At 51.0% G+C, this 15,061-nt stretch overlaps 1 protein-coding gene across 2 annotated transcripts in view; it reads right to left on the bottom strand.

The window, feature by feature from the left end:
* Positions 1-7,535, bottom strand: part of ATP2A3 (ATPase sarcoplasmic/endoplasmic reticulum Ca2+ transporting 3) — a 47,598-nt gene extending 40,063 nt beyond the window's left edge. For both annotated transcript variants that reach the window (XM_034068840.1, XM_034068841.1), the window contains exon 1: positions 7,407-7,535. In XM_034068840.1, coding sequence (XP_033924731.1) covers positions 7,407-7,524 — 118 coding nt within the window. In that variant the 5' untranslated portion in view covers positions 7,525-7,535. The remainder of the gene's footprint in view (positions 1-7,406) is intronic.
* Positions 7,536-15,061: the final 7,526 nt, after the last annotated feature.

Here is a 15,061-nt window from a genome sequence, read left to right as displayed (position 1 = left end):
CTGAGACACCTCCATTTAAAGGTCCTATAGGTTTAGGCTTCAAAAAGATGTACAACATTTCAGTTTACAGCCACCACGGGTCGCAAAGAGATGCCACCACATGGCCTGAAGAAGCTTGGGATGTGCTGGACCAGGCAGCACATGGGCATGGACCATGTCCTGGGGGGTAGATGGGATCACCACCAAACCACAGACCTAGCACCTCTGTGGGTGAGAAAGAAAAAAAGCTTCTACTGAGTGACAACAAGCAGCCAAACCTCAAAACCTGTGAGATTCCCACAGAAAACCAGCAAATACTAGTTACAGACATGAGGTTCACTGCTGGCAAGGATTAATTCAACACCTCTTCAAAAGAAAAACACTTTGCACTCAAATCTGACCCTCCTTTCACGACATGACTGGGTCAACTGGTGCAAGTCACCCACCAAGCCATGCCTTGGAAAAGACCCATTAGCATTAACTGCATTAATCCTAACAGGAATAACAATTCTCCTGTCCCAGCATTGCTCATCACCACCTCTTCAGCCGTTGTTGAAAGCCAGTGGAGCAGGCAGCTGCCTGTGACGGGTTAACCACCCACTGAGGAGCCTCTGGTGCACACTCACGTCATGGAAATACTCAAGTAACCACAATTTTCTCTATTGCTTTTTTGGCTCTGCTTCTTCAACACTTCTACCCCAGATCTCTGCTACCTGTTTCCCAGAGAGGTAATTGGTACAGAGACAGCAGCTCGAGTGAGCAGCTGGGGATCTGTTTTTAACACAGGTTACCATTATACCTTCTACCTCCAATAGGACCAACACTGAGATACAAAAAAAGACTGTGATTCACAATACAAGGAAAAGCAATAATAATAATCAGATGCACAGCAATAAATGGAGGTGGCCTGGGGGGTTGTTGCTTTCTGGGTATTAGTATTGCACCAGGTCGGACTAAGCCCCAGACAGCCCTGTCCTGCTGCTGCCTGCCCACCCATAGCAACTGTAGGCCCCTCTCCTCCATCCATTCCTTCCACTTTTCCCAGTGCTCCCAGTCTCCCCAGTATCATGTTTCTCCTGCCTGAGGTGCACCAGATGGCCAGGAGGAGCTGGGTGCCTTCACCCCACCTGAGATGCAATGGGAGGTCATCCATGCTGCTACATGAGAACCAGGGGAAGGGGAGGGAAAAGAAAGAAGAGATAAAACAAAAAGCAAGCAGAAAACCAAATCCGTCTCCTGATAATCACAACCTGCCTTAATATTTCCACCCTGTAATTGAGACCACAAGAACCAGCAATGCTCCTGGAAAACGTCAACCCAGCAGCTCAGCTTCCAGTCCTCATCCCACTCCCACACACCTCTGGACCACTCTGCAGCCAGTTACTGAACTAACCCACACCAAACCGGCCAGCCCAGGAGACAATGTCCTCATCCTCACACCATCACCGGTTGTGATTAGCAGAGTGAGACAGGAGGCTGGGCAGGGAGTGCTGCCCTGTGCGCCAGAACTGCCCAAATGGGCTTTTCCCAGGGAAGAAAAAGAAACAGGAGGTTTAGAGCATCCTTGTGCAACGTCAGCAACTGATGTTACCTGCTGAGAGAGGTTTGCTCTTCTGCTTTTAATGCCCTAATTTCCCATGCAGTACAGCTTAGGTGTTGCTCATAACTTCTTAGTACTCCTTTTAATAGCCCTGAAAACATTAACAGGGATGGGGCATCCATTGACACACCAATGAACTTGATGTACCAAGAGGGTTTTGTGGCTGCTCTGGACACAAGTGCTATCTCTCAGCAAGGAGCTGCTTCCATGAGAGCAGGGCTAGACCAACTGGGTGAGATGCACAGGGTGCAAACACCCTGTATCTGCTTCATGGCTTACAAATAATACCATTTGGAGGCTCATCAACATCCCAACTGACTCTACAAGGGTGCATGTAAAAGAAAAATCAAAACTGGCTCCTCCAGAGGTTTGAACAGATGAAAAAGCATCCAACCACCTCATTTTTCAGAGCCATGACAATGAGAGCATCTCAGGGTTGTGCACAACCCCACCAGCCCCACAACACTGCTGATGCCTTTTGATAACCAGCATTTGGGATGGTGTGGGTCAGCTGTGCTCACCCCAGCTCAAGTGCTGCAGAGGGCAGCTCTCACCACCAGAAAACAACCACCACCTGCTTTACATTGCCTGAAGCTGCATGTGCTCAGCCCTGCTTCATGCCAACATCCACAGCTTTGGGCATCCAGCAGGGATGTCCCACAAGGGTCTGTGCCAAAGCATTCGCTGGGCTGTGGATGTGCCAGGACAGACCAGATCCACAGGACAGGGGTGATTCAGCAGCAGCCGGGAGCCTCCTACTTTCACACCATCCCTTTCGCAGAAGGAGATCAAATGCAAAGTGAAAAGGCAGCGACTTGGATGCTTCTCAAAAATTAAAATTCCCCTTGGTAGGAAGGAAGCAAAAGCAACACCAGGCATTGGGTGCTGCTTTTAAGGCAAGAAAAATGGGTTTTAGGGGAAGCTTTAAAAAGGAAAAACCCCAAACCCTTACTTGCAGCATAAACACCAATAGTATTTTTCAGAGATCTACCCTGGGGCAAGATGACCATGGAAACATGACTCAATAGCTTCAAATCAGATCTGGTGATTAGAAAAGGCAGAAAGACCAACGCCACTGCAAAGGCAGAGAGCAGATGTGCAGCTACGCAGTGATGGCAAGGGCTGCACTAGATTGGCCAAAACCACTCGGCTTGAGTAGAGAGGGCCAAATCAGCATCTGAAACACTGGGGAAGAAGATCAGCCTGGGGGAAAAGGGGTATTCTGCTGCTCATGGTGGGTTTGGAGGACCCACTCCAGCCCCTTGATGGAAATGGCACATCCTAAGCTGTTTCTGGGCATCCACTGTGCATCCTCCTATACCAGTGTTTTGTAGCACCAGCTCCAGCACCCCCAGCTTTAAAACCAGCCATGAGAGAAAAGTATCAATGAAACAACACTTGTGCCAGAGGGGGAAAACACGAGACATGGATGTGAAAACCTCTCCCACCAGGACTGCCCCAGCCTCTCCTCACCCTGGATATTTCCCCTCCCTGGTTCCTGCAGCATTTTAAGTGCAGGCATCAGGTTTTGTGAGCACTGCTGTTCATTCACAATTTGTGGAGGTAGGCAGGGAAGCAGTAACCTCACAGGACACCACAGGGATGAACATCCCGACTTCCCTCTTGTCCAATTAGGAAAATTTGGTGTAGTCTCTCTCTAAATTTGACGCTCACAAGGTTTTAATGCCTCAGCATTTCTCCTAAGGGAGAGGATTGGGAGGAGGAGAAGGGGGAAAAAAACCCATAGCATGTTTATGAATCAGCCTGCGAAGCGTGTGTTTCGGGGGTGGAAAAGGTGGGCGATGTGCAGAGGAACAGAGTTAGATGAGTCACAAAATGCTGCTTTCCTCTCCTCGCCGGCATCGCAAATATTCCAGCGTGGAAGAGAAATCGTATTCCTTTCTTATTGTCAGGAGGGAGCTGGAGCGTAACCTTGGCTGGGTAGCAACTGCCGGCAGCAAAACCCACTTAGAGTACACACAGGGGCACCTGCATACAGGTGCTGATGGATGTACATACACACGGACACACACATGTACACGCAGACCCGGGTATAGGCTGGGGAAAGGATGGGAATAAACAATGTATTAGTGGGGTTTGTTGCTGCTTCTAGCAGAACAGGGGCTTGGACGTGTGCTCACATCAAAGAGCAAGAACCAACTTGGGAATGAGCCTTGGTAGGTTTCAAGACAGTGGCAACATATCACAGGCTGGGTTTGGGCTTGGGGATATCTCTTCTTCCCACCCAGGTGGGCTTGGGCACACACATGTGCAAACACACACACAAGAGCTCTGAGATCCTGAAATAAAACTTATGGAGATGTGGAGAGGTGTGTTATAAAAGAAAAGCCAATTTACTCATGGGTTTTGAGCTCACTCTGTTGAAGTCAGATTGAGTAACACTTAAAACAACCACCACGTAAATACTGTTATCACTGCACCTTGCAGAGAGGCAGAGGAGGTTTTGAAGAGCATCAGGTACCTGGATCAGCCCCAGGAGCAGTGAGGGTGAGGAAGAGGATGGGCAAGACCTGGAGGAGAGATGATGCTGCCCAGTGGCATTCCCAACCCCAGACAGCAGCAGGGCTTCTGCTTGGGAGTCGAAAGAGAGATGAAATGCAAGAAGAGATAAAGGCCCCTATGCTGCAAACAGCTGAGCACTTGACTCTACTGACATTCACAGTCCATTTAGGTTACTGACAAAACAAACAAAATTATGCACATGCATTAATGCTACCAATATCCTGCCTGACATGCATGCTCACTTACACATGGAAATCCATTTACAAGAGAAATCACAGCTATATTTAAAACAGAAAAACCACTTAACCATCCATGGGGCAGCTCCTGTTTACATCTGTCATTCCTTAGCAAAACTGGAATCATTTCAGGGTATATTGTGCCCCTGCTTTTATGTTTAGAAAGAAAAATGTTTGCATCCCCTCGCTCAGTGTGTTAAGAGACATGCACATTTATTGCTTTTGTATTGTAGTGGGTTTGAAGTGGTGTAGTGTAAAAGCAACCTGTGGAGCTCAGTGCTGGCAGATGGGAGGAAGTACAGGGAAGCACCCGCCTGGCACACGTGAAGCATCCAAAGCATTTAATAGTTAAAGCTGACTTTGGAGATTCAGAAGCCTTTAAGAAGGTGAGACCTAAATGTTCTGTGGGTTCTCCAGCTTCCTTGGCAAATGAAACAGCCATGACAGAGCTGAAACTGGAACACGAGCTCTTCTTGAAAGAAGAAATATCTTCTTCCAGTCCAGCAATCTACATCTCACTGCTTGGCTGCCAAGCCACGAACTGGAGATATTAAATAATCAGTATTGCTCTCTGTTTCCTCCTGCAAATGTAAATATGAGCACTGGAGCTGAAAAAGCAATTGTAGGCTCCAAAAGAACACTCACCCCCTAAAATATATATATATTTAATATAAAACACACCAACAGCCACTGCTTCTCACTCAATGCTGGAGCTCATTGCTCCAGCATTTAAAATACATCAATAGAATAAAGAAGCAGCAGAGAGCAGCTCTCTGAAGTATGTCAGGAGGCAGATTTTAAGAAGGATGATGTATTTTAGATTGTGATTCATGACCACACTGGCAGCTTGATTTCAGGTGAAATGAATGAATGCAAGATGGGAGGCTGTGAAAATGAAACTAGCTGGAGCTGAAGGGCTGCTCTGCCCTTTAAGCCACCTAAGCTTTGAACCTTCTTCCCCCTTCTGCACAAGCTGAAGCGTGTCACTGAACAGCCCCACACTTCTGCTGCTGGAGTTTGATAAAGTCTGAATTGAAAATGCAATTTAATACAGGTCATTTTTGGGCCCAGCTCACCACCCCACACTGCTCCCTGGAGCAGTTCTCCCACATGGGGGGCACAAGGGTACCCCAGCACAGCCAAGGAGGCTGGCTCCTGCTGCTGCAACACAACCTGCAAGTTTCCATGCTGGAAAAAAAGGCTATTTGCTTAATGTCAAGGTTCTAAACCAAGCAAATCACAAAGGGTCCCATTCTGTGTGATTTTAAGCTGTGCTAACGTGCCCGAATCTCATCCCTGCCATGAGAAAAAGATAAATACAGCACAAAAATTGCAACAATTCAGAATTCTTCAAGAAAATCTTCAACCACATCTTCACTGCTGGTCACACTGCCCGTGTTACTGCTCTCAATGTGCATGCACATCACTGTGAGCTGTACTGTGCAGCAGATGCAGACCTCTGCTTCGAAGGCAAAAGCCACAGGACATCCCAAAGTCAAAAGCTCTTGTGAATCAACAGCCCACAAGAAACCCAACACTGAACTTCACGAGAAGCAAAACTGCAGAGAGCCCAGCACAGAGCTCACCTTCATGGAGGAAGGCAAAGGAAAAGGCAGACTTAACTGCTACTGCTAACCCTTTGCTCTGCACCTACATAAGACATTGGAGCCACCTTCCTCAAGGAGAGCCCAGTGTCACCCCGCTGCCAATGTGCCTGACTCAGCGACGATGATTCACTTGGACAAACAGAAGGATGAAGCCACCATGAGCCCCAAAATGGTGATGCCCAAAGGTGACATGCAGCAGCATGGCACAGAGCACACATCATATTCTCATGGGGTCAAGGGACAGTGCAGAAATGTTGAGAGCAATTCTACCCTGAAATCAGGTCGCTCACCTGTTTGTTAAGGATGCATTTTGCATTCAGCCCCCAAAGCAGAGGGATCCCTCCCCTTCCTACTAACGAGACAGGTCCCCATCTGCCTTCCTCCAAAACCAGGTCAGACAAGGGCAGATAGAATAGATGCTCCATTGCTTACACCTTGTGCAGTGCTCTATGGTTAAGAGCTTCCAAGTGCAGTCCTGACCACACCACCCCAGGGAGCAAAGCATAAGCTACCTGATACGGAGAGTGCTGGTAGGAAGTGGGACCCCAAGCACAGCCCAGCACACAGGACTGATGCTCACAGGGCTGGTTTGAAGTCCACAGAGCCCTCCCAATGAATAAATATGCAAGGAGCAATCCTGCCAGCATCTGCTTGGGGTTTCCTCAGCCTCATCCTTAAGGATCAAACAAAAACCTCCAACTCAGGAGCGAGTTTACACTTATCTCCTTACACAACTTTGAGACAGGACCTGCTACTCCAAAGCACTGGAGCAAATTCACCCTAACCCCCCCCATTTCCGTGCTCAGAGTCAATGACCTACGTCCTGCCACAGCCTGACCAACGGCAACCAGACCGGGTAGGTTCAGGCACCCCGGTCGGTGCCTCCTGTGCACACTGAGCACTTGCAAACCAAAACCTGCCCTTATCCAGCCTAGAAGATGTCCAGCTGCTCAAGGAAGGCTCCCCGGGTCAGAGAAGGCAGGGTGGCCGCTACACATCCCATCATCCTATCTCCCCCTGCCACCCCTTCCTCTTCCGCAGCAGCACCCAGGTCCCAGCCAGGGCTATGGCGAGCTGGGTGCGGGGTCCCCCCCATCGCAACATCCCTTGCCTCGATTTTGGGGCTTCCCTCTTTCACCCACAAGCAACGGGGGCACCTCTGCTCTTCCTCCTGGCCGCGTACCCGTGTCCCTCCGCCATTCCACCAGAGGAATGACTACCCCGCTAATTTCCATCACCGGCGCCCGCCCATACCCCAGTAATCCGGTAACTGAATTAAGCCGGCAAACATTCCCCTAATCAACAGGTATCCCACAGCAAATCCTCACGGCTCCTCCGGGGCGCGCAAGGATCCTCCGAGCCCCCGACCCAAGCTTCACCCCGGCTCTTCCCGGTCCCCACAGAAGATCCCCACCGCCGCATTGTCCCATTAGGGCTGCCCCATCCCCGTCCCGCACTCACCATTGGGGCCGTACTTGTCCCGGCTGCGGCGGACCTGCTCCGGGCTGAGCCCGCAGCTCTCGCTCACGCCGAAGCGGCGGAGCACGTCGAGCACGGGCAGGCTGTGCGCCGCCTCCATGCCCCGGCCGGCGGCTGCTCGGCGGGGGCTCGCACGGCGCTGCCTCGGCACCTCTCCGCCCGCACCGGGTCCGCCTCCGCCCCGCTCCGCCCCGCGCCCAGCACCGCCTCCCGCGGCCGGCCTCGCACCGCACCGAGAGGGGGGAGCGGACACGCTCCGGCACCGGCACCCTCCTGTCGGCAGCACGGAGCGGCCCCGCATGGAACGGGCTCCGCGGTGCCCATCGCATTTGGGTTGTGTTGGAAGGGACCTCAAAGCTCATCCAGCTCCAACCCCTGCCATGGGCAGGGACCCCTTCCACTGGAGCAGCTGCTGCAAGCCCCTGTGTCCAACCTGGCCTTGAGCACTGCCAGGGATGGGGCAGCCACAGCTTCTCTGGGCACCCTGTGCCAGCGCCTCAGCACCTTTACCCTCAGTTTTCTTAATTATTCCCAGCCCCCTCGGCAGTGATGCTGTGGTCGGGATAATCCTCCTGCCCCAGGGGAAACATCCCCAGGTAGTGGCTGCTCCTTCAGGTGGTGGGAGACATGGGAAGGGGTCATTGAGCCCTGTGTCCTGTGTCCTGTGTGAGGAGAAGGGGTGCCCTCCATCACCCCTCATCCAGCTGGAATTGGGCCATGCCCTGTTCCTGCTCCTCCCGCCCTTCTGGCAGGCCCATATCCAGGGGCAGTGTCTGATGGCAGTGAGAGCCCTGAAATCACAAATCACTGCCTGACACTTGTGGAAACCATTGTCAACACTGTCCCCATTGATGGACTGTATCTAGAGGGAGGCAGCTCTGCTGAGCTGCCTTAAGCTTCTGAAACATGAAATGTAAAACGTCACCACAGGGAGATGCAGGAAGAAGCCAAGGCACAGCATAAAACCCGAGCTTCAGTCTCACTGAGTGAATCCCAGACATCCCAGGGAATCAAGCTTCGCAGTGCCTAGTGTTCCTCATCCCCATGGCAGAAGGCAGTGCATCCATATTCCAGCAAACGGGTTCATTCTGGAGGCACTTGTGGGTTTGCAAGGATTCAGCCCAGCAAGGCTGCCCTTGACCCCTCTCACTGCCCCATTTAACCAGGCTCTCATCCCCTTTCTGCTCTGCTCAGTAGGGGCCAGAGCCCCAGTTACACAACACTCTTTGCTTTACATCACTCTTTTGCAACACCTGCTAGCAGCAGGCTACTTAAATTACTGTTTCTAGTGGGAAAATAACCGTTTATAGCAGCAAAATGACTGGTTATAGCAGAACCCCCCCCCCCCCCCCCCCCCCCCCCCCCCATACAGCAGAGACCAGGAGCACTGTGAGGAGTTGTCCTGATCTGGAAAAGAAGGGTTGTTCCCAAAATTCATGGTACAACCCAGCTGAGTAACCACCTTACCCCCTATCTGCAGAACTGATCCATGTAGTGCAGCTAACCCAGCTCTTCACTTGAGCAGTTTTCCTGTGACCCAGGTAAAACCCCCTCCCAGTGACTGTCCCCACGTGAACACCAACTTCTGACTTTTCAGGTACTTCCAGTTTCCCCACTGCACTTGCTGCTGACTGATGTCAATGGGCACTGCTCAACAGCTGAAGGTGGGGACATGAGACAGCTCCGGGTAAAATACCCAGCTTCTGTGGGAATGGACCCAAAGCAGAGCTCAGGTACAGCAGCAAGCGTGAGGAAGTGGCAGCAGACATCTCGGGGAGGAGCTCTAGCTTCTTTGTTTCTATATAGATTCATTTACCCCAGGGTCGGTGCTGGACCAGTGCTGTTTAATGTTCTCATCTGGATGAGGGAACCGAGTGTACCCTCAGCAAGTTCACTGGTGACACTGAACTGGGAGACCTGGACAGGCTGGAGAGTTGGGCAGGGAGAAGCTTGATGAAGTTCAACAAGAGCAAGTGTAGAGTCTTGCATCTGGGGAAGAACAACCCCATGTACCAGTACAGGTTGGGGGTTGACCTGCTGGAAAGGAGTGAAGGGGAAAGGGACCTGGGGGTCCTGGTGGATGGGAGGATGACCATGAGCCAGCAATGTGTCCTTGTGGCCAAGAAGGCAAATGGCATCCTAGGGTGCATTAGAAAGGATGTGGTTAGTAGGGCAAGAGAGGTTTTCCTCCCCCTCTACTCTGCCTTGGTGAGGCCGCATCTGGAATATTGCATCCAGTTCTGGGCCCCTCAGTTCAAGAAGGACAGGGAATTGCTTGAAAGAGTCCAGTGCAGAGCCACAAAGATGATGAAGGGAATGGAACATCTCCCTTATGAGGAGAGGCTGAGGGAGCTGGGTCCTTTCTCTGGGGCGCTGAGGGATGCTGCTGCTGCAGGTTCTCCTCTGGGAACTCCTCAGAGTCGTCTCCCACAACAAGTGCCCTGTGGAGGTCACCGGGTGTAATATAAGCAGTGGGAGCAGCAACGTCCCAGTGGGTGTCTGGGGGATGTCACAAGGCTTGGCCTAGGGCTGTTGCCATGGGCTCTCCACCATATTTGCCACTGCTTCATCCTCAGCTTGAAACTTGGACAACACCAGAGGCTTTCTGGGATGCTCAAATGTTTAATAAAAATGTTTAAAAAGACATAGAGGAAGGTTCCTGGTTGATAAATGGAGCCTCCTGGTCCCCCACGGTCAATGAGTGGTCCTGCTGCTGGCCCGGCTCCTTTGGCCAGTGCTGGTGTCGCTTTGGAACATCACTGGCAGGGCAGCTTCTTTCCTGGGCACTGGATTTGGTATATTCAACCCAGTATACCATTTAACTTCTTGGTAGCAAGTGCATGTTGCCATCTTCCTTTAAACTTGTGTCTACCAGGACCCCCACATTCTGTTCCACAAAGCTGCTTTCCAAACAATTATTATCCAACATTTCCTGTTTCATGGAGTTTTTCATTCCCAGGTACAGCTCCTTTCACTTGCTCTGGTTGAACCTTTGCAGTTCTTGTCAGCCTATTTCTCCAGCCTTTCAAGAAGGAGATGTAAGAGAAGGGAATCAGGAGTATTAACAGAGGAGCAGGAGTTACCCATTTCTTTTGTCTCCACTTTGCTCTTTAGACTTGGGGACTAAATTATCTTTGCTGAAAAGACTGCGAGAGCAGCCTGTGTGCTGGTGACTGGCCCAGAGCCTCCAGCTCTGGTGAGGGATAATGCATGCTAATGGAGCCCGAGGGCAGGCTAACCACGGGTTTAAGTATTGTCAGTGGCAATTTTAGCTTGAAGGATGGAAGAAAGCGTATAGGACTTCCAGTCGACTATTCCATCCTCACTCAGGTCAAGCACCTCTTAACTCAGAAGGGAGTTATGAGTGGTGACGCATGCAGGAGCCAGCCCTTGGCAAGTGTATTTAACACTGTTTTGGGAATCTTACTGCGATCCCTTGAGCTCACCTGCAGCTGCACACTCTGTGCCCCTTGGGTTGCCCCCAGGAAAGGAGCTGTGAGTCTAAGGAGAGAGAATTTGGGGTTAACCATCCTAAATGGAGAGGGTAATGCCACACAAGGAGGTGTAAATCTCTTCTCTCAACAGCCCTCACCTTCATAAAGCATCCCAGGGTTATGTGCAGCTGCCCCACGTGTGGCTCCAGCATCCTCCCTGGCTCTGGGACATTGATGAATTAAAGGTGACAGTGCCATTGCCATTCTGCTCCCATGTTTCCTGCCACCGCATCCCCACAGTTCCTGAAGCTCCATGCACAGGGGAGAGTCAGGAACGGGGATTTTTCATCGTGGCAGATTAGATATTTGCCTTTCCCGTTGAGAAGAAAAAAAGTAAAACTACTCCTTGAAATAACATTTTGAGGCTCTTCTAAATGTTACACAGCGGGCGACCTTTCAGAGCCAGGCTTAGGGGTTTATTGTTAATCCCCTAGGCCAGGACTCCCAGCAGCTGCAGGCCAACCCTGCTCCCCAAGGGCTGGATCCAAACAGCACTGAAACATCAATCTTCAGCTCTGCAACAGTCAGGGATGGAGCTCCAGGATTTCCACCCTTGCTGGAATGATGCACCCTTGGCTGTGTATCCTGTACACACTGCCCTGTGCACCTTGAGGTCGTGTAAGGAGTGCGGTTACCACCAAGATTTGGCTTCTCAGAGCATAAATCCAGCCAGTGAAGGTGTCAGGGAAGCACCAGCCATGCCATACATCCCACTGGGATGCAGGGCATGGTGTGGATTTGCACACAGAGTTGCAGCAGTCCTGGCTCTGCAGAGCCCAGCTGGTGCCATGGATGTCCATTCCTGACCAGCACAGGAATCTGAGGAAGGCAGAGGTTATGGATAGGGAATACAAAGAGGCATGGTCCATACAGACAAGGCTGCTGGGAGGCGATGGAGACACAGGACAGTTGCCCTATTTTCCAGCTCTGCTCCCACTACAGATGGCTACAAGGAACAGGATTCCCAGTGTCAGGCAATATTTACAGTGGCAGCTATAAAGCCTGTGTGATGAGATTGCCTTTCCTTGCATGGCTCTGTCTATAATTAAGTTGGGAATGGGGTTTCCTAAATGCAATGCCCCAGCTAGGGAACTTCTGGAGTGACTGCCGGCTGGATTTGAGCAAGAATTCCATGACACTTCCACACTCCCTGGCATCCTTCCCCCAGCCAGCAGCAGCAGCACACTTAGGAGCCTCTATTAATGAATGCAGACCTATACTGGGCAACTATTCATTTTGTTAAAGCTGTATTCCAATCCCTTCCAAAGGCCATTTCAGCTCTCCAGCTGTACAAATGCCACCGTGGCCATCAAACCCCGAGGAGAGGACTGCGGACATGGTCCACCAGGATGGCAAAGGAAACCCCTTGTGCAGCCTGCAGCTGCGCTTTGCAGAGCAGTGAGCATCCCTCCTCTCTCCAGACTGTGCTGCCTCCAGACCATCAGAAATGTGCCAAAAAGGGATATTTGGTGACAAATTGAGTGTCGGGGCTGGGGGAAGTGACCTTTAGTGAGGATGGGAACGCCGGCCTGGCTATTTTTAACTGAGCATCAGGCCGAGCAGTGGAGGGTTTCCTTCCTCTTTCTCTCTCATGAGCGCTGAGCAAAGGAGAATGAGAGAAACCTCCACAAACCCCCACAAACCTCCATTCTGAGGCAGGGAAGCCCAGGAGAAAAGAAAGGTAACCCAGCCCATTTCTGTGCAGTGTTGGGATGGATGGATTGGGCTGGGAATGCTTCTGTGAAGTGGGAGGATACAGCAGTGACTCTACTGAAGCTTTTCAAGCAAGAAGAATGCAGCCAAGGATAAAAGGGACTGCTCTGACAGGGGAGTCAGGCTGGAAGGGACAGGGAAATAGAAAAAGCAGCAGGATTTTACTTTCCAGAAGTGCCAGGATCTTGTTCCAACACTTCCTAAACAAGAAAAAAGGGAATTTCCCCCTTTTAAGAAACATGGATTTAGTTCCATTTAAGAAAGGGAGGAACTGAAAATGATAAAAATGGAAAGTTTTGTTTACTGTAGCTTTCTTTCCCCAAATCACTTTATCTTCTTGTCTTGAAAGAAGCAGCCAAGCCACCACTCCCGATCTGATGCCAGCACCAAAAAACCCTCTCAAACATCTAAAACTTTGCCATCAATTACCAACACACACCTACAGCTCCAGGACACCTTATTCTGGGTGCATCAATACCCCAAACCATGTGGACCACATCCCTGTCTGCAGGATGGGCCAGCCAGGACAGAAATCCCATCGTCTTCCCTTGGGAAACACAAACACGTTTTGCATCAAAAAGCTTCAGAGAACTGGCTCATTCAGTGGTGTCATCACTGTATTCACAGCTTCTGCTGGGGTCTGTGTTTTGCAGGTAGCCTGCAAAGAAGTGGAAACATTACGTGGAGTGAGATATATGTATTTAGCTATATATAGCTCGCAAATACATCGAGCGCTACCTACGCTCCACATCAAAGGAATTGTTTGCCAAATACTTCACACGCTGCTGTCGGTTTCTCTGACTCTCTTCCCTGAAAAAAGAATCTATCCTACATTAATCAGAGAGCAAATACAAAGCATGACAAGAACAGCTTTTGGCTCCACCAAGGCGGAACATGTGCAATTGCTCAGGTCCTTTTGGTTTAGATGCTGAGCCCAGTAACCCTGGTGGTTGCTCATACCAAAGGTGGTGGCCTTTGCAGGAGATGGAAAGCTTATTTTTCCATCAGTTTTTGCCTGTTTTTTTTCCCCCAGAATGAGGAATTAGTGATGCCTTCCCAGCTCAGACATCCCACCTGAGCATCCCTCCAAACCAACTCATAGAATGGTCTAGGTTAAAGGTGATCTTAAAGCTCACCCAGTTCTAATCCTCTGCCATGGGCAGGGACTCCTTCCATGGGAAGGGACACCTTCCACTACAGCAGGTTGCTCAAGTGGCTTTAGTTGGTCTTACATTGTCACTGGGCTTGGATCAAGAAACCAGGGGCTAAGGAGGTAAAAATAAAGCAAACAACCAAGCCCCACCTGTGCCTTTGGAATCCTCCTCTTTCCATGGCTCCAGGGGCTGGGGCTTCAGCAACAAACACATTCCTGATGTGTACACTGACATCCTGAGCAATGGTCTTTTTCCCTCAGTACCTGGAGCCCAACTGGGATGACTCTGGGAGAGCTCAGGGGGGACTCTCCAGCTCCCCACAGTGTGAGCCACAGCTCAGTCATGTTTGTGTGGGTCCATCCTGGGTCCCCAGCTAGGGCCACCAGCGCTGGGGACACTTCTGCTGGCAGGGGCCCAGCCCCCCAAGTGACCCCAAACCTCCTGCTAAGCCACTGAGGGTTCACCAAGGGGAAACAGCACTTCTCATCCTTCCCAAACCATGGCCATCCACTTCCTTTTACTTCTTTTAGTATCATTCTTATAAAGGCACAGCTTGACTTTGCTCTCGTTTTCTCTCTTGCCCGAGGACAGAGGCTCATGTGCTCACTCCATTCCAGCAGGCTCCCTCCATTCCTGAGTTTTCCCACATAGTTCTTATCTGCACACAATTCCCTGCCATGGCAGGCGGATCCTGGGAACCTCTGCAGTACAAGGATGACAAGGGGAACCCAGGAGCCATAGGGACAAAGCACCCAACTTCCCCTGGGTGATCAAGGGGCTACAAAGCAAATCGACTGCCAAAACATCCCCCTGGCTTGTTGGGCAGGGATGAGCTGGGCTCTGGGATGGAGGTGGGATGCAGCTGGCACCAACGTGGCGTCACCGTGGTCGGGATGTCAGGAACAACCGTGCCACAAGAACCGAAGCCGGGAATCTGGAAATAAAAATACCATCCATGATTTCAGGCTTGCTGAAAGCATGACTGACTGTTTAATTCCACACACACACACACACACACACACTGCTCTCCTCCCAACCAGGGTGACTCAACCCTGGCATGGCCACGGAGGCTTCTCCTGGCTCCTGCCCTTGCTGCAAGAGCGGAAAATGGACCCTCTCATAAAGGGTGGCAGCAATAACCATGGCCAGCACTCACAGGGCTCATTGCTGCCAATCCCAACAGAGCTGGAAGCACTCTCCCACACTCAGCTGGGGCAGCAGAGGCACCCACTGCTGACAGACCACTCTGCATCACACTGGGATGCTGCTGAACCCC

Source organism: Melopsittacus undulatus, chromosome 13 (genome assembly GCF_012275295.1).
Source record: "Melopsittacus undulatus isolate bMelUnd1 chromosome 13, bMelUnd1.mat.Z, whole genome shotgun sequence".
In the NCBI taxonomy this organism is placed as follows: domain Eukaryota; kingdom Metazoa; phylum Chordata; class Aves; order Psittaciformes; family Psittaculidae; genus Melopsittacus; species Melopsittacus undulatus.
Note: the sequence above shows the minus strand (reverse complement) of the source record. Positions and strands in the feature narration are given on the sequence as shown.